The 19,267-nt window shown below is 53.9% G+C and overlaps 1 protein-coding gene across 2 annotated transcripts; it reads left to right on the top strand.

Annotated features, from left to right (window-relative positions):
- The first annotated feature begins 12,737 nt into the window (after nucleotides 1-12,737).
- On the top strand, nucleotides 12,738-17,143 carry NXPH3 (neurexophilin 3). Of its 2 annotated transcripts, none has more exons than XM_090291124.1 (2): nucleotides 12,738-13,299; nucleotides 15,700-17,143. In XM_090291124.1, exons 1-2 carry the CDS (start codon nucleotides 13,246-13,248, stop codon nucleotides 16,402-16,404), a joined length of 759 nt encoding a protein of 252 aa, XP_090147250.1. In that variant the 5' UTR covers nucleotides 12,738-13,245; the 3' UTR covers nucleotides 16,405-17,143. The 2 variants fall into 2 exon arrangements, with proteins under 2 accessions (XP_090147250.1, XP_090147251.1); XM_090291125.1 differs by lacking the exon at nucleotides 12,738-13,299 and adding an exon at nucleotides 13,343-13,463.
- Nucleotides 17,144-19,267: the final 2,124 nt, after the last annotated feature.

Raw genomic sequence — 19,267 nt, 5'->3', positions numbered from 1 at the left:
ATGGCCAGGGATTCCCTGGTCACCCCACTAGCCATGATCCCCACCAACCACCCCTAATCCACCCACATTCAGCCAACTCCAAACAAGTGTCCCAGCCCAGCCTCTGCCTCCCACCCCTTCTACCCAAACCCCCTCCTGTAACAGTTCTAGAACATCCCAGTCTTCCCACCAACCCTCTCCTCTGATACCATAACCCCAGTGTTCTTCAGACCACCCCCATCTCCCAGCCTCAGGAGACTACCTGTGCTCCCCAACACATCAAACAACTTCCCACATAAAGCTTTCTGTTTTTTTTTTTTAATTTTTTCCCCAGGAAATGAAAACTTTAATTTTTCTCTTTTTAAAATTAACTTTATTGGATTTGCTTTTTAATTATAAACCATAGTACTACATGTTCTTTGTAACAGCTTAAACAAACTAGAGATATCTAAAGAAAAAGTTGCTCATCTCCTCTCTCCACTTTCAGCCCCACAGCCCTGATGTCACTAATGTGGCTGAAGGAGTGTTGTCTTTCCTTAATTTCTGTAGGGTGGCTCAATCAACATGTAAGAAGTTTTGAAACCTACTATGCATTGGTCCCTGTGCTAAGCAAATAAGACAACAGTTATGGTGCCTGCTGTCCTAATGGGACTTACATTCTAGTGGGAGAGAGGAGGCCATAGGCAGTGAATTAAAATATTTCAAAAAGTAATAAATTCTTGGGGTTGGAGGGTGATGGCGTTACGGAGTGGGGTCCCCCATAAAATCCCAGAGCCTGTGGTTTGGAGGATGGGGGAAGGGAAACAGCTTTCAAGATGCCTTTGCATATCTATGGTCCGTAGCTAGGGTCTTAATTATGTAAATGGCTTCGGTTCTTTCACAGCTCCAAGGAATAATGAGCAGTGAATAAGCAAGGCCTGTGGAAGGGTCTGTGAATGGTCAGAACCAGTTACCACACCTACTGCATCACAGGCCATAGCCAGGGATTTAAGGAGAGGGCGGCAGACATTTGGGGAGGAAGAAAAGAGGAGAGGAAGGAAAGAAGAGTTCCACGGGACTGGCAGAGGAGGGGAGTTAGGCAGTTTACAAAGAGAGAGAAAGAGAATCACACGATATTGCAGAGAGGTAGAGGAGAGATCCAAGCTTTCTTTGCAAGAAAGCTGGAAACTCAACAGATCTAAATCCTCATAATCTTTAAATAAAAAATCCTTTTTCTTTTCACCAAACTCTGGTGTTGAGAGTTATGCTTCTGGAGTTGGGCAATTGGGCCCCTCATAATTGAACAGCCCATGGGGTTCTGTAACAATGGGTTGGGGAGTAATGTGGTCTGGGGCAGGGACCAGGCTGCTTTAAGTGGAATGGCCAGGGAAGGGCTCTCTGAGTTGGGACATTTGAGTTGAACCCCAGTAGAGGCCACTGTGGGCCACTGTGAGGGGTTTGAATGTTATTCAAAGGGGACCGGAAAGCCACCGATAGCACAAGGACCCTGGGGTGTCCACTGGGTGGAGAATGGATTGAAGGTGGGCCAGTGCAGTAGCTGCCGGGAGACAAACAGAGACAGAGAGATGGAAATTCCTTCTTCTTATATAAAAATAGGCTTAGGCAATGTACATGGCGCTGCTGCTGCTATTTTTCCCTTCAGTGCTTCCGGTGGAGAACACGCAACTCTCACTCCAGAGGGGCAGCAGCTTACTCTTTGTGTGGCCAGCACACACAGCTGCCTCAGCCCTGGTTGTTAATCTTTTATTTTTACCAATCTGAAGGGCACATAAATACATCACAACAATATGAAACAAAATGAATAAAATACAATTGGATTATAACCCAAAATATAACATAAATATTCATGAGCCTACACTGATTTAAATATGCAAGTGATTGAATACATTATTGAATAAATGGGGGGAGAAGACACAAATCTCCTGTGCAAAAGAATTCCAAATAAATGATGTGGAGACTTCATTCTAAAAGAGGGGGTACATAACCCCCCACTACTTAATTGTGGGCTGCACATAACAACTTCCTTCTAAAGAATACAGTATAGAAAGGGGAGGGCTGGGAGGGTAGGGGATAATTTTACAGTGAAGAAACCTGACAAACACTACTTCCGCCAGGTGATCAAGACCAACTTCAAAATCACGAATCATGTTGATGGTGTATAGCCTTGACATGATGCACTAAAGGTGGAATTTTATCTCTGTGGTCACCATCCCCAAAACGCACAGCCCCAGCTTATGAGGAAACATCAGACAAATTCCAGTAGAGGGGAATTCTACAAAATACCCGACCAGTACTCCTCAGATTGTGAAAGTTGTCAAAAACAAGACATGTCTGAGAAAAGGTCACAGCCAAGAGGAGCCTAAAGAGACTAAACGTAATGAGGTATCCTGGATGGGATCCTGGAACAGAAAAAGGGCATGAGATAAAAACTAAGAACATCCAAATAAACTATGCGCTTTAGTTAATAATAAGTTGATATTGGTTCTTTAATTGTAACAAAAGTACCATTTGTAAGTTGTTAATGGTTGGGGAAACTGTGTACTGGAAAGTAGTCTATGAGAACTCTCTGTACTTTCTGCTTTATTTTCTCTGCAAGTCTAAAACTGTTCTAAAAAAATAAAGTCTAAAAAAAAGTCTATTGATTAAAAAATACACATCTCATTGTTCTTTTTATTGGTATTTCCCTCCTATTGAGACTGAGTCTCTTTTCATATAGATGTTCTGTTAACTGCTTTTTATACTTCTGTACATTCTTTATTTTTGTCTTTTTCTTATTGGTTTATAAAATATTTTTCATAGTAAGGATATTAACTCTTTGTTATAGACGTTGCAAATAATTTTTCCAGTCTATTCTTGGTCTTTTAATTTTGTTTATGGAAAATTACATCAGTCAAAAATACTTTTTTTCCCATAACCAAGCCTTCTCTCTCCCTCTCTCTCTTTTTAATGGCGTCTGGGTTTCCTGTCCCTTCAAGGTTAAAGAATTATTCTTCTAAATTTTCTTCTAATATTTTGAGTTTTTATATCACTTTCCATCTTTACTCCATCTGGGGTCTGTTTTGTCAGGTGGAAGGGGAGAATTTGGCTTTATTTTCTTCCAGGTGGACCACCAAATTGGCAGCATGGTTAATTAAACAAATCAATCTTCCCCCTCAATTGCCATTTCCCCTTGACAGAGGGGAAGCTAATGGGAGCTAATTAGCTCCCAGGTAGAGCCTCGGATCTGCTTCCAGGAGACCATCTTCCCCAGTTCTCCACGCTGTCAACATCCACCTCAGAAGTCCACACCCACCTTCTCCGTGAAGGCTGTAACCACGCCCATTCCTCACAGCTGGACTTAGCCTTTCCACTTCCTGCCCACCCCCGTGGAATTCATTCATTGCGCACAAGTACTGACCTCCTCCTGGGGTCAGGTGCTGGACCAGAAAAGACCATCTCTGTTGACTCTGGGGAGGAGGGAGGGAAGAACAAAGTGCAATAATGTTGTGATGTCAGGTGACTCTGGGGGCACAATGGTAGGAGAGGTCCATTTCAGAAAAGCGCCAAGAAGATGATGCCGGAGCTGGGTGAGATCACCGGTGCTGGGCAGGTGTTTGCCAGACAGCCAAGAAGAAAGGGGAGGTCTGCTGCAGGCAACAGCATGTACAAAGCAGAGGCGAGGCAAAGCCTGGTGTGTTTGGGGAGCTGCAAATGTTTAAGGGGTCACAGCGAGGGAGAAGGGAAAGGGAGGGTAAGCAGGGCCGGAGCACTCTTGGTAAGCTAAAGACGTAGAACTTGCTCCTGAGAAGCAGCATGGTGGCATGTTGCGGTGAGCGTGCCAACTCTCATTGTTCCGTATCCACGTTGCACCTGTGGTATCATCGCCTCGCTACTTTTCTTTCAATTAGCTACTCTTTTTCCTGAAATGAATTCAACTTAAAGAGCTGTGTGTCACTTCCATAAATGGGAAACCAGTCTCCCTTGTTATAAATAAAAGGGAATTGAAAAGCCTCAAATGAAACATATTTCCATGAAAATTAAAATTGTTCATCTGTAATATTAGTAAAAGGAATCTCCCAGGCAACACAACAAACACCTCATCTCAGGATACACTGGTGCAGGGGGTCAGGGAGTGGGGCTCTGGAAGCCAGGCCTCATGGGTTCACAGCTCAGCTCTGATGAGTATTAGCTGTGGATCCTTGGGGATGTCACCTTATCTCTAGAAGCCTCAGTTTTCTCATCTGTAACACGTGGCAATAACCCTGGCTGGTTTGGCTCAGTGGATTGAGCGTCGGCCTGCGAGCTAAGTGTTGCTGGTTCGATCTTCCAGTCAGGGCACATCAGAGAAGGAAAACTCTGACTCCAAAAAACCTCCGCTGCCTTGTGGCATACCTCTTCAGGGGAAAGGCTAAGGGAGTAAACCCCGACAGAAAATCCGGAGCCGGAGTCCCTAAGGCGGTTCGACGTTGTAGTCAACACCGGCAACACCTGCGGCGCACCTGAAGCCAAGCTGTATTGACTCCGTCTTTCCCTTGGACCCTTCAGCTGCGAAGAGAGGGGGGGTCTGCTGCATGGGCAACAGCAGACCCTCCATATCACCCTGCCCAGGCTCTGTAGCTTCAGCTTCACTGGAGAGGACACTCCAGCGTCATCACAAGATGTCGATTCAACATGGGAGGAGACAGATACCGTGTCACTCCCGAGTTGGACTGCACAGCCATTCTCGGCGGTGCAGATAGACTCTTAAGAAGCTACACCATCGTCTCTCGAGACGGACGGCTGCCGACGAACACGTGGCAATAATAGAAGCTACCTCATTGGGTGGTGCAATTAAGAGAATTTGGTTAACATGTAGTGAGTGCTGTCAATACACCCTGGCAAGTTTGGGACCATGGGAAGCCTTCTGAGGATTTGAAACAGGAGAGGGACACCTTCTAGTTTGCATCCTAGAAATCAGTCTCCTCTGGCTGTGGGGTGGGTGAGGAAAGCTGGGAGAGACCAGCCCAGGGATGCTGTGGTCCCAGTGAGCCAGGATGGAGTCCTGAAGCCTGCGGTGGGGTGGAGGAGATATAACTGGGTATCAGGGAAAGAGACCGGAGGTGAGGCTGGCACCAACAGTTTAATGAGGTGGAGTGTGTGGCTCTTCCTGGAGTGGGAGACACAGGAAGCCACAGGTCTATGGTCAGAATGTGCTGAGCGTGAGTTTGTTTACCCCGAGGTGGCGGATGGCCAGCTTTAGGCCTAGTGTTAAAGAATGAGTAAGTTAAGATCTGGCCCCCACCAGGTTGCAAGCTCCTGGGGTGGGTGAGTTTGCATGGAGCAAGTGTGGGCATCCACACTTCCATGGTGGTCCAGGCTGAACAAGGGTAAGAAAGGTACTTCCATGGTGTCATTCCCGCTGCCTCTCCAGATCTTCTGCTGGACTCTAGGCCTCCGTGGCTGCCAGGACTGAGGACCCTTGCAGGCTATGGTCATTCCTAGGTTCATTTCTCCCTGTGTACTGCCCTACATTGTCCCCATTGAAATCTTGGGGGGCTGGGGCACCGATGCAGAACAGTAATGACCCCAAATGGTGTCAGGGAGAGAAAACTAAGGAGGTCTTTCTCCTGAGTTCCTTGGCGTGTCATCTGGCTACCCGTGCCCCATCCCTTATCTGATTTGGATGGAAGACCCTAGATTCCATCTCCCCAGCAGAAGCCCAGGTCAGGGCTGCTCTGGGAATCCCTTCTACCTCCCGGACTCCCCGACAGTATCTGAGTCCCTCCCTCCCCTCCCCGACCCGGCGCGGCCCAGCGGTGCAGACTGTGAAGAGGTTCTCAGTGGGGTTCTTTGTGGAGTGGAGGCTGCGGTAGTCCTTCCCTCTGCCGCCAGGTGTCACCACCGGCCTGCAAATGAAAGGCTCAGCCAGGCGCGTCTGGACGCCCGGGCAACAGGCGCCAGAAGGGGAAAGAAGCGCCCAGGCAGGCCTGTGCCGGAGGGCAGGGACGCTCTGGGAGGGAAGCTTTGACCCCCGGAGGTGGCTGCCACTTGGTGGTGTAGCCCCAGTGTCCTTCGGGTTCCAGAGGGGCACGAGTCCCTAAATTAGGGCCAACGTGGCCGGATCTCAAGAGGTAAACCTGAGAGCCAGAGATGCAGGAGAGCTTGTGGACCGTGGGGTGCCCTGCCTCTGGACCCATTCTGCGCCCTTTCCGTGAAGAGAAAGCGGAACTTCTCACTACAGATGTTACACTGACCCACTTCACAAATAACGGACCGGAGCGAGGCTCCAATTCCGTGCCCCCATTTGCAGGAACCCTCTCTCCCCCTCCCAGTCAAGGCTCTTTGCACTACAGAGCTGCGTCCCTGCAAGCTCCTGACATTTGAAAACCTGAATGAGTCAGTGAATGCGAATATAACAATAGCCAGAGTTTATTGAGCACTTACTGTGTGACAGAGGCTGTTCTCACCAACCTTATATGGGGATACTGTTATACTCATGAAGAAATGAGGCACAGAGAGGTGAATTTGCCCAAGACATCGGCAAAACCAGCATTACGACCCAGGCGACCTGGTTCCAGAGCCATCCGTTGCTTTAAGGAATCTTTATTAAGCTCTTCAGCGCTGGGCGCGCGGAGAGGATCTGGGCACCCATAGGCTCGGGGGGGGGGGGGGGGGACCATGCACTTTGGAGAGTTCCACCTTGCTTTCCTTCGGCAAAGCGCCCACAGGACATGCCCCAAGGGCCCACCAGGTGGCGCATGAACCCTACTCGCCCCCGACACGCCACACCCACACGCCTCTCCATCGCACCCTGTGTGAGTTGGCGTGGACCACAGCGACCTGGGTCCAGCCGACAGGTGGCGGACAGGGGGCCTGGTGCCAGGTGTTGGCTCCCAGCCAGGTGTTGGCTCCCTACCATATCCCCTGTAGTCTGGTGGCCCAGTTCAGGCCCTGTTTTTTCCCCCTTGCTTCTCACCTGCGAAGCCACCTGAGATATAGCAGGAAGGAGCACAACCAGATTCCTTTTGTTCAGCGCGTCCCTGTTTACAAAGTGCTTTCCACCAGCTCAACTCAGACAGAAGACCCGCGGGTGCTGTGTGCCCAGTAGAGAGCCAGACGCTCTCACGCTCAGCACAACCTCACCCTATGAGATGGGCAGTATGATCCCCCTTTACATACAGGGAAGTGCAGGAGAGATTCACCCAAGGCCGCGCAGAAAGCAGATCTCAGAGCCAGACTCCTAGTCCAGGGCTGCCGGGCTCCATGGCCTTGCCTTTCCCATTCCACAGGAACACTAGTGGGAACCTTTATGGGCTGGAGGTCCCTCCTGGCGGTTGAGGCCTGTGAGAGGCAGAGATATAGACAAAAGGACCTCTCAAAGCCTGAGGTGTGCATGGTTGGAAGGTTAGTGGGCAGCTACCCTCTGGACCTGCAGACCTGGGCTCTCCCACCCGCTTCCTTGGCTCCCTGGCCCCTCCCCAGCCCTGGTGCGCCCTATTTCTCCTCACTCCTTCCTACATGACTGGCCCGAGCAGCTCCATCTTGAACCCTCCCAAGATGGGTCCTCTGCAAGCTCTTCACTTTCACTTCTGATGATTCTTGAGGCTCATACCTATCCCATTCTTGTCATTTCAGTCGGAACTCCACTATGCACCCAGCTACCCAGCTACCCAACTACTCAGCTATGCCCCTGAACTCCCTGAAGCACCAACACCCCACCTGCCCAGGACAGGGTGCTGTGTCTCCTCCCTGAAACTTGTTCCTTGTCCTGTGTCCTCACACCAGAAAGCTGGAGGTCATCTTTGACCCCTGAATACCTTATCCTAGAGTCTAACTCTTCTCCATTCCACCCCTTAAACACCCTTCAAGATCGTTGCCTCCTCCTCTCCCGATGGTTTCTGCCCTAATTCAACCATCACCCACCAGCCTCCTGGTTCACCCGTCCTCTCAAATCCACCCTCCACACTGGTCAGTGATCTTTCTAGTGATCATTCTAAAGTGTAGATCTGACCCCTGTTTAAAACTTGAAATTAAAAAAAGAATAACACCTTAATCACAGGATAAAACCCCAAACCTTAACTAGATCCCTAAAGCCCTAGATCCATTCCCCACCCACCTCCCTGGCTCTCTGGCTCAACCCCCCCACCCCCTACCTCAATTCCTTCAGCTCCTCCAAAGCACACCAGGCTTCCTGAGCATGCACTGTTCCCTCTGCCTGGAAGGCCCCGCCCCCAGCTCTGTGGCTGGCCAAGGCCTCCTCAGCCTTTAGAGCTCAACTGAGGTGTCCCATCTCTCAGACTTTCCCTCAACTCCTTCCAGGTAAACTTGGATCCCTCCTTAGTTTCTCTGGCCCAGAACTTGCTGTTCTTCCCAAACTTTCCATGTGAATAAGTACTGCGGCCTCTCCGTTCACAGCTGTCCCCCCATACCCAGCCCAGAACCCGACATAAAAGTAGACACTGGATAACTATTTGTAGAACAAATGACTCTTTCATCATCAGAACCCCATCCCAGGCTTGCTTTCATCTCTGGCCTTTGCCTGAGTTGCTTCCTCTGTCTGGAAGGTTCTTTCCTCCCCCTCCCACCCAGGCTGATCCACTTATCACAAGAAAATTTATCAGGGATTTGTCCTCGGCCCCCTCATTTGAATCAGGGTTTCCTTCTGGGCTCTGCTGGTCCCCTCTACATAGCATTCGATGATAAGACTCTGAAATTGCAGATTGCTGGGTTCAACATGAATGATTATTAACAATAATGATCTCCTCCCACCAGTCCCCCTGGACTGCTCTGCTCCAGCTGGCTCAAGGGCAACCCCTCTCTGCCTTTCAAACCATCAGGAACCCCAGTTTCCATTCATTCAATAAGTGCTGATCAGGCAACCTACTGTGTCGTTTTCTTTGCAGCGGCACAGGAGCTGCGGCAGGGGGAGTGGGGGGGGGAGAGCAGGACTCTTCCCAGGTGAGACTGAAGCAAGTGAAGGAAGGCATCAGAAGTGCTAAGCAAATGCTCAGCCAGCCACATCCAGGGTGCCAGTGGGGGCTGGGAGGCTGAGTGGGAGCTGAGGGGTGGGACTAGTGCATTGAGCCCTGTCCTCATCCTTGAGCCTCCGCTGTCACCAGGGCATGGTGGGGAGAGGAGCTGGGGGACACAGAGAGGTGAGCCTGAATGGCAGACATGCCTGGGATTCCCTCCAGCACATCTGTGCACTGTTTTCTCTCCGTGGGAGCAGCTGGAGGGGCCGAGGTTGGGTACAGTTGCCGGAGGAATCTCAGCCAGACTCAGTGTTCTCTGTTCTGTCTTTACCTTTCCAGGCCACTCTGCTCTTTTGAGCTGCTTCTCAATTCCCTCTTTCCCGATGCTCCCCACACACCAGAGTTTATCAGGGTGAAGTCCAGAGGTCACCTCCATTGGCATCACAAGGGACAGGGCAGGGGTTTATAAAAATACATGCTTCTGGGCCCTCATCTACCGACTAGGTTTTCCTGGGGTGGGACCCTAGAATCTGTGTGTACAATAACCCCCACTTTACCCAGTACACGTAAGTGGGAGAGCCCCATCAGCTCACCTGCCCTCCTTGCGCCTGGCTGCCTGTTCCTGCCTGAGGGCCTTTGGGAGCTGCTCTTCTTCTGCTTACCCCTTAAATGCCAGAGTGCCCAGGGCTCCCCCATCTAAGCCCCTTGCTCCTCTTGTATATCCACACCCTCAGCACCCAATGAAAGGACAGTCAGTGCCGTTTGCTATCGCGGCACCGTTTGCTGAGCAGGCCTATTACCTTGTTAAACATGACTGCCATTTTCTCTTCTGAGCTTCTGTCCCCAGGACTGGAAATTACTGGAAAACAAGAACAAAGCTAACTGCTACCTTCAGCGACAGGCAGATGATAACATTGGAACAAACTGCAGCCTCGTTTTACAATGCCCCCAACAGCCCAGGGGCCATACAACAGCACCCCCACCCTTATAAAAATCCAATTATAATCCAATAAAAGCTCAAAGCCCCCACCCCCTCAATGCTGGTGTCTCTCTTCACACCACACCCCTCTCTTTTCTCCGACAATGAATAAAAGCTTTACTCCCTACACTTTGTTCTCTTTGTGAATTCTTTCACAGCCTGTGACCACCCTAACACCCTAGGCTAGACTTTCTTCTGCCCTGGGGTGGCCAGCAGCACCCAGACTTGACCAAGGCTGACCCTCTTTCCCCAGAAGCCATCTTCCTTCCCTCACCTGCGGCGCCCGTCTCAGCAAGCATCCCGCCTGTTGCCTAAGCCAGAAATTTGGATATCATATCTGACTCCCTTTCTCCCTTCCTCTCTCATATCAGCAACCACCAGATCCTGATTATTTCACTTCCTAAAGATGTTTCGGCCTCCCCCTCTCTTTTACCTTGGACGATTGTTTATGTCTGGTCCCCTCCCTCTAGTCTTTCCTCTTTCCAGTGAATTCTCCAGAAGCTTTCTAAAATGAAACTCTGACTACAATCACTATCCTCCTTATTAAAACCCTTCAATAGGTCCTCATAAACAAAAGTCCTAATCCCTTGACCTGACACATAAGACCCTTCATCAGCTGGTCCCAGCTTTCTGCTCCAGCATCCTTTTCTCCCCTCTGTGCTCCAGTAACTGCAAACTGCTTCCACTTTTAGCCTCCAGACCTTTGATCGGTCAGTGTCCTCTGCCAGGAATAGCCCTTGCCTGGCTGATTCCTCCTCATAACTTCAGCATCACCTCCTCCAGGAAGCCATCCCTGACCCATCCTGCCCCTGTCCCCACCATCCTGGGTGCATTCATAATGCCTGGTATAGGAATCTGTTATTCTGTTCACCACACTGAGTTATTATCATTGATTTCCATGTCCTGGTTCAGCACCAGCCAGTGAGATCCTTGAAGGCAGGGATGGTGTCTCATTCGTCTCTGTATCCCAGCCCCTGGCCTGGTGCCTGACACTGAGGACAGACTTGATTAGTGGTGGATGGATGAATGCGGAGAGGAAACTTAAAGGCAGTGAGAGCCAGGAATGGCCGAGAGGGCAGCGAGGGTAAGCCTGGCAGGAAGCGCAGGCAGAGCAGATGTGTGGGAAGTGGAAAGGTGAGAACTTCCTCTTATTGCACTCCCACGAAGGCACGTCAGCCATTGTGCCTGCGCTTTGTTTGTACATTTTGTCCCATTTCGTTCTTGCAACAACAGCTCAAGAAACTGGCATCAGAGAACCAAAGCAACCTGCCCAAGGTCACACAGCTGGGCCTGGGGTGGAATTCAGAGCTGCCTGGCTTGCAAAGCTGTACTTTTTCTGCTGGGCCACACTGCTCTCCTGGGGACAGGGCCTTCTGGAGATGTACAAGGAGTGAGCTCAGCTTTGCCTCTGCCTAGCTGAGCGCCAGAACCAGCTGCCCACGCTCAGACCGACAGCGTCTTCCTCCCAGCCGGACAGGAGGCCCCAAGGCCAGACAAGGATTTATCTCTTCCTTCCTCCCCTGGCTTTTGGGGTCTTTGACTGGACTTGCATACCTCACTACCACCACCAGGGAAGGGCTGCTGCACCTGATACCACCCAGAGTGCCTGGGGAATGCGGGGGGCTCTGTGATGCTGTCTGGGTTCTGCAGGAGCTGTCTCCCTCATTGCACTTGGCCAAGGCTGGTATTAAGATTCATCTGCATTCTCAGCACACCCGCCTGGCAGATGGTGGGGGAGGAGGCTGGGTGCCTGCTGAGGGTTGCAGCCAGAGACCAAGCTGGGACTTGAGGGTCACAGAGAAGAGTGCCCACCCATTGGGCCCCATGGGACCAGCCCAGCCTGGGGCCATTCTAAATGCTGGGTACTTCCTCACCCTCACAACTTTCAAAGGGTGCTAGGACCTGACTTTGCTTTTTCTAAGGATTAAAGGGGCCCTAAATTCTAAGAAGGAAATGTGGAGAGTGGGGTGGGAGGGTCTTTGGGAATTTCATATCAAAGTCTTATTTTTCCTCCTTGCCCTGGAAATTTGCAGAAACCAGATATAACCAGGGACCTTGCTGGAATAGGACCCCCATATCCCAGCCTAGTGACTGCTAAGGGGGGTCACTAAAAAGTGAAGAATATAGGAACAGCTTCCACAGAGACCTTGCCCACTTCACTACCCTGCTTGTCAGGAGGCTTGCCCTTGACCCCAGTCCCAGAATCTAGCCTGACGTCTAGTAGCCTTTTCAGCCCAGGGCTTTAGCCAAAAGTTTCCTGTCACAGTGATTGCACTGAAATGTGTGTGTGTGTGTGTGTGTGCGCGCGCACATGTGTTAGAGGGTGAGAACAGTTATTCCAACTCCTCTGAGTAAAGTAGAAGAAAGGAACTGACATTATAACAAAAGGAGTACAGGCTAGACACCCAGAAGAACTCTCTCTCAGCACAGAAGCAAGTCTTACAGATAGAAAGTGGACTTTTGACTGTGGGGAGAGGGTGCCATAAGGAAGACTTTTGTTTTTTGTTTTTTGGGTTTTTTTTTGTTTGTTTTGATTTGTTTTTGGTTGTTGGAATGGGTTTGGAAAAAAATGATCTTTCCAAATTCCAGGTCTCCTGGGGCTGAAGGTAGGGCAGCAGATGCCTAAACAGAAGGGTAGGGAAGGTAGGGTACCTAACCCCAGGCCATCACCCTCTCCCCGTCATGCCCCCCTCCCCACCCCCTCCTGCCCCGTCCATCCTCCTTTGTCCTGTGTCCCCGGGCTTCGGGCTGGCAGGGGAGGAGTTAACTCCGGAGGTACCGGCTGGGCTTACCATACCTGCCGCCACTGCCGCCGCCTGTAGGAGGGACGAGGAAGCAGGAGCCGCCTGGGCGCCAGGAGCGCTCCAGTCTGCCGGGTGCTGTGCTGGGAGCGGGAGCCGGGTTCGGCGCCTCCAGGGGCGTCCGCCAGGGGGCGCGCCACGAAGGGGCGGGAGGGGCAGTCTGGTCTGGGAAATTAGCACTAGGGACGGGCGCGCGCGCAGGTCCCCAGCACATCTGGGCGAGAGCGGCGCCTCTGGAACCGAGGGGGGCGCCGAGCGTAGATCTGGAGCGGCAGAGCCACCTCGCAGCTGGGGTCCCTCGAGACGTTCGGGGCGCACATCTGGGACCTCGACAGGGGGCTGCGCGGCTCACAGCTGGGCCAGGGAAAGGGGGCGGCGGCTGCATAGCTGGACCGAAGGGGGCGGGGTCGGTCCGAGGCGACTAGCAGAAGCAAGGGCCGCGAGTCGCCAGCGACCGGAACATGGGACGGCACTCCTGAAAAGAGCAGGGGTAAGGCAGGGGCCTGGGACCCCGAGCGGAAAAGAGAGAAAAGGGGCAAGAGAACGAAGGAGGAGGATGCAACTGACCCGCTGCTGCTTCGTGTTCCTAGTGCAGGGCAGTCTCTATTTGGTAAGCGGTCCGCGGGGAGCTGCGCGCAGGGCGGGGGCTCGGAGGACTGGGGGAGAGCGCGGGAAGCTTCCGAGCCCTGAAACTTTCTCCCTTCCCCCCGACATCCGCGGGATGGAGGGAACGCCTGGAGGCTCGGGGAGAGGGCGGGTCTGAGGCCAAAGAAGGTACAGAGAGGGTTAATAGGGGCGGGGAGCGGGTGCTTGGCTGGCCCACCCATTCGGCCGCTGGTGGCGGGAGGTGCGACCAGCACGAGGGAAAAGGCAGGCAGCTAGGTCGCCAAGGGTTGCCCGACCCCTTCCAGGCGCCCGGGCCGCGTGGAGGGGGAGAGGGGATGGGGTTGTGGAGCTGGTGACAAGCTAAGTCGGTGGGCTTGGTCTTTTTCCTGACCTCGGGGACGCAGAGGGCCCCGGGATGTGGGCCCCCCAGCGCGCGGAGCTGGTCCAGGCGGGGTCGGCTCTGCGTCCCCCGCTCCCGCTCCTTCCCGCGCCCGCCCTCCCCGCCTGTTGTTTTCCTCTCCTCTCCCGGCTGCGCGCAGCCCGAGCCCCACAGGACCTTGGCAGGCGGCTCCCGCCCCGGCCTCTCGCGGCAGCTGAGCTGGGCACCCAGATACCGCTCCCCTTGCTCTTGCTCGCGGTGCCCGGGGGTCCAGGACCCTGGGGAGCCTTACCCCAGGTCCCAGTCCAGGTCTTAACTCCTCTCCGACCCAGCGCCCCACCCCCCATCCTGTCTTGGAGAAGCCTCATCTCCACATCTGGATCTGCCCCTTTCCTCAAAACAATAATCCCCTTTGCCACCTCCCCTTTGCCACTCACCGTGTGGAAAAACCCTTCCCTTTTCACATTCCACCTGCTGCCCTTTTCCCCATCCTCCATCCATTCAGCTGTGACCTCCAGGGGCCAAGTGCACACAGCTGCATCCACTTTAGTCTAACCCCCAAGAGCCTCCCCTCCTGCTGTCCTGCCCCATCCCTGGGGCCTGGCAGGCGGGGCCACTGCACACATCAAGGGCACAAACAGGGTCACAACAGGGAGCATGAAGACCCCAGACCCCTCTGGAGCCCTCCAGACTCCAGCCCTCAGGCATCCCCCATCCTCACCCCAGGGGACACCCACAAATACAGATGCCACCCAGCTTGAACAGGTGCCCCTCGTGCTGGTGACATAGACGCATAGGGTGAGCGCTCTCGTCAGAAGCCAAGCAGACGCACACCAGGCAGCTGCCCTCAGGAAACCTTGTCTGCTCCTGGATGCCCTCCAGCGCTGTCCCGTGTTTGAGCTCGGTCAGGCTGTCCTGCCCGCCCTCGCTCGCCCCAGCTGTTCCTGGAAGCCTCCCCAGGTGTCGCCTGTTGCCAGAGTGGTCCAGCAGAGCTTTGGCAGTTTTACAGGAGATTCAGGGTGGGGAAGGGGCTTGGATAAAACCCCTATAAAGGACACATCTGGTATGCGAGGCTGGGAGTGTGTGGTGGACTGTGAGGGCTGACCCTATGTGACTTAGCCTTATAGTGATGTAACCTTTGAATGCCTGTGTGCTCATCTGTGAAGTGTGAATAATAACTCCTACCTCAGAGTGCAAGTAATGTCCTGGCATGTCATCATCAGTGGTCCCCGCGGGAGTGTTAGGCTTTCTACTCCCTTGGTCAACCTCAGTGTGAAAGTCACTCCAGGTCCCTACCCCCTAGTCCTCTTGCATTTCTACTTGAGACAGAATGTAGCTGGGCTCCGTTTTCTTATCCCATTATCTATTGGTCCTCTTGCCTCTGAGGGCAGAAACTGTCTTAGGGTACGATGGTGTCGCAGCCAGCACTAGGAAGTCTCAAAAGGCAGGGACTGTACCTCTCCTGTGACACAGGGGGTTCTTCCAACATTGGGATGGAGCTCTCCCATCTGACCTGGGGCTCTTTGATGGCAGAGACTCTGTCTCCCCCATCAGCCTGGGACTCCACAGAGGCAGGGACTCTACCTTCCCTGTGTCTGGGGGCTCTGTCAGCACAGGGGTATGCTTCTGCCATCAGACAGCGGCTCTTCCAAAATCAGGAGTTGGGCCTCTCCCATCTGACTGGGCACTCCCTAGGGGTAGGGGCCACATACTACTGGAGGTGTGGTTCACTGGAGAGAATTCTCACCCAACCTCTTAGACTTTGAATAGTGGCTAGGAGCAAGACACTGGGGAGAAGTGATGGAGGGGGGTGACTTGAGTATCAGAACATGAGATGGGACCATGACAGCAGCCACAGTGTACACCCAACCCCCAGCATAAATGGGCATTGTGCAGGGACCCCTCAGCCCCACATCAGTGGAAGAGACAGAGAGAAAGATGATGCTGGCAGTAGGCAACAATGGACCAGAACTCCTGGGTCCTCTGGGGACAGAGCTCTCACACTTATCCCAACTCTCTCCACAGGTCATCTGTGGCCAGGATGATGGTCCCCCTGGCTCAGAGGACCCTGAGCATGATGACCGTGAGGGCCAGTCCCAGCCCCGGATGCCTCGGAAGCGGGGTCACATCTCACCTAAGTCCCGCCCCATGGCCAACTCTACTCTCCTAGGGCTGCTGGCTCCACCAGGAGAAGCATGGGGGTTCCTTGGGCAGCCCCCCAAACGCCCGAACCACAGCCCCTCGCCTTCAGCCAAGGTGAAGAAAATCTTTGGCTGGGGCGACTTCTACTCCAACATCAAGACAGTCACCCTGAACCTGCTTGTCACCGGGAAGATCGTGGACCACGGGAATGGGACCTTCAGCGTCCACTTCCGACACAACGCCACTGGCCAGGGCAACATCTCCATCAGCCTCGTGCCCCCCAGTAAAGCCGTAGAGTTCCACCAGGAACAGCAGATCTTCATTGAAGCCAAGGCCTCCAAAATCTTCAACTGCCGAATGGAGTGGGAGAAGGTGGAACGGGGTCGCCAGACCTCCCTCTGCACCCACGACCCAGCCAAGACCTGCTCCCGAGACCACGCTCAGAGTTCAGCCACCTGGAGCTGCTCCCAGCCCTTCAAAGTCGTCTGCGTCTACATCGCCTTCTATAGCACGGACTATAGGCTGGTCCAGAAGGTGTGCCCAGATTACAACTACCACAGTGATACTCCTTACTACCCCTCCGGCTGACCCTGGGCAGGCCACAGAGGCCAGGCTGGGGCTGGAAGGACAGGCCTGCCCACACAGGAGGCCATCTGTCTGGACACTGGGCAGGGAAGGGGAAGGGCCTCAGGCAGGGAACAGGATGGAGAGGAGATGCCACGCTGGGCCAGGGCCAAGTGTCACGTGGTGGGGAAGGGGTCTCAAGTGCTGGCCCCATCCTGAAGTTGTGGAGCAACTAGGGCACAGGCGCCCTGGAGGAGGAGTGAGTTCCCATGTCGCCAGCCTCATAGGTGTCCCCACTGAGCGAAAGGCAGATGCTGTGTCCAGGAAGCCCCTGGGGGCCAGCAGACCAGCATGGCCTCCATCGAGTCATGGAGAGAGGAGCCTGAAACCTTGGCCCCCTCCCAGCCATCCTGAGACAGGACAGCAACAGGAGAGGGCTGTTACATCAGCACAGACACCGAGGAGGTAGGGAAGGATGGCTGACATGGGGCCTCCTGGGAGCCAGTGCTTGGGGGTGGAGGCAGCAGGAGCTGTCTGGGCCCACTCGGTGGGTGACCCTGAGCCCCTTGTCCTGGACCGTGGACTGAGCTCAGCTTGAGGCTGAAGTGGTGACTTTGGAGTCTTTGATGTCGTGACAAATGGATCATCCGCCATCTTCCCCCAGCCAGGCCACCCCTTTCCAAAATTTCCTCTCCTGCCATTGTTCTCCCACCCCTCCCCCTGCTGGTGGGACAGTCTTCCTTCAGCTGAGACAGAGGGTGATCACTGTACGCTGTGTGTCCCTCCTCCAACCCACTCCCCACTGGCTCCTCTGGGAGCATCCTTGTCCAGCGAGCCGCCCTTCAGTGGTCAGTCTTGCCTGTCAGATTGGGGCTGGACAGAGATGGTGCCTCCCCCTTGGCTGTGGGGCTGGGGGAGGCCAGACGAGGGAGGGTGTGCTGGACCTGTTCCGTGGTGTCTGTCTGTTGGTGGGTGGGGGTGGGGAGGTCTTGTGAAATCATCTGATTGTCAGCTTCTGTGTGCCGAGTCTTGTTCTTGGAGCAGGGAATAAAGCTTTCCCAAAGCACTGGATTCTTGTCAGGGGGAAGGGCCCCGGGTGCCCCATAGTCCAGCCAGTGGAGCTGCAGGGCTTGACCGCTGTGGGAACTGGTGGGCGGTGGCATCTGCCAAAGCAGCTCAGGGAGCGAGAGCTTGTAGGAGGGATGGGCCATAGAAAGGTGTTTCTTGTTACTTCCTGTATTGAGATCTGGGTGGGCCCAGTGGGGGTCCCAGGTGTGTCTGTATTTTGCTCTGTGGCCTTGGGCAAGTCCAGTCTCTCTGGGTCTTTTTCCATTCCTTCTCTATAAAATGAGGAGCTGGCCCAGCCCAGAGGTTCTCAAATGTGGATGGGCCTCTGTACCACCACAAGGGTTTGTTGAAACAGATTTCTGGGTCCTGTCCTGAGTATGTTTGGGTGGGGCCTAATAATTTTCCTTTCTGACCAACGCTCAGGCAGATGCTACCTCTCCGAGCTCAGGGATCATACTCTGAGGACTGCTCAGGTGACCTCTAAGCTCCTTCCTGGCTCTGGCTGCCTGGGAGGAGGACACACGTCTGATGCTCTCTCCCCGCTGTGACTTGCATCTGCCTCTCCTGGGGAGGTCCCCTGGGAAGGGTCCTTTCAGAGAATCAGGGGTGTTGGGTTTTCAGTCTGATGACCTTATAGTGAAGGAAGAGGCCAGGGTGGAGTGGGGACAGACGGGGACTTGAAAGCAGCCATTCCCTTGCCCCAGTCCGTAGAATGGCCTCAGAATGGGCGGCTGCCAGTGGGAGTTGGCTGGGTCCTTTGGGGCTCAGTGAGGGGAAAGCTGGACCCTCACTACCAAGATCATAGTGTCCTCTCTGGAGGTCATTCTAGGTCTGGAGGGCAGTACTCAGGTCCCTTGGGTCTCTTATGGCCACGAAGCCACAGTTAGGAGAGTCCTATCAGGAGGGGAAGATGGTCTTGCCACCCTGCACCTGTCTTCCCTGCCCAGCAGCGTTCAGCATGGACGAGTCTCCTTCACACTGCAGAGCAGAGCTGGATGTGGCCTTAGAAGCCACCTTGTATGAAGTGACTCAGAAAGGGCACATGACTTGAGCTCACACTCCCATTCCAGCGTCTTTGCCTAGCACTATGTTTCCTGGGGCCAACTCTCCTGCGCCGAGACTCGAGACACTCCCCCACTGCTCCACGCTACTCTCGCCCTTCCCACCATGGGGACAGGGACTTAGTATTCAAAGAGGCACAGGGCCTTGGCCCCGCTGCAGAGGGCTTGGCGTTGTAGAATCGGGTACATTGTCCTACTGCAGATGCCCACCCACCAGACACCGGGGAGGAGCCCCTCCCCCAGCCCTGTGGGTACTAGGACCGGAGCTGGGGGTTGGGGGCAGCAAGTGGCGGTCCTGGGCCCCTTCTCTGTCTGGCCTGGCTGAACTCTCAGCAGGACCTGGGGACGCTCTGACCCACCCCCTCTGGCTGCTCTCCTCCCGTGGAGAGCCAGCTGCTGCCGACAGCTGGAGGGCCGGCCTGCCTGGCACACAGTTCTGCCTGCACAGGGGGTGGGTTCACTTTAATAACTTCATTTCACCCGCACGCACACTCCGCCGCCTCATCCTCCTTTTCTGCCTTCCCCATCACCCGGCTGCTCTTCTCAGCTAGGATCTTGCTGACAGATATCCTGCGAAATCGTTAATTCTTTTGGAATCACCCTCTGGGTCCTACTATTCTTGCCATCACTACTCTTCCTGCACCCTATTTGTCCTCATGAGGGTAAGGGGTCCATCCAGCTGCCTCTGGCTATAAAGGCGCCAACTTCTGCTCCCTTGGTGAGCAATGTCTATGGCATCCCCCTGGGAGATGGACCCC

This window comes from Furipterus horrens, unplaced genomic scaffold (genome assembly GCF_987537825.1).
Source record: "Furipterus horrens unplaced genomic scaffold, mFurHor1.1.pri manual_scaffold_11, whole genome shotgun sequence".
NCBI lineage: Eukaryota > Metazoa > Chordata > Mammalia > Chiroptera > Furipteridae > Furipterus > Furipterus horrens.
This window is presented reverse-complemented; position numbering and strand designations above follow the sequence as displayed.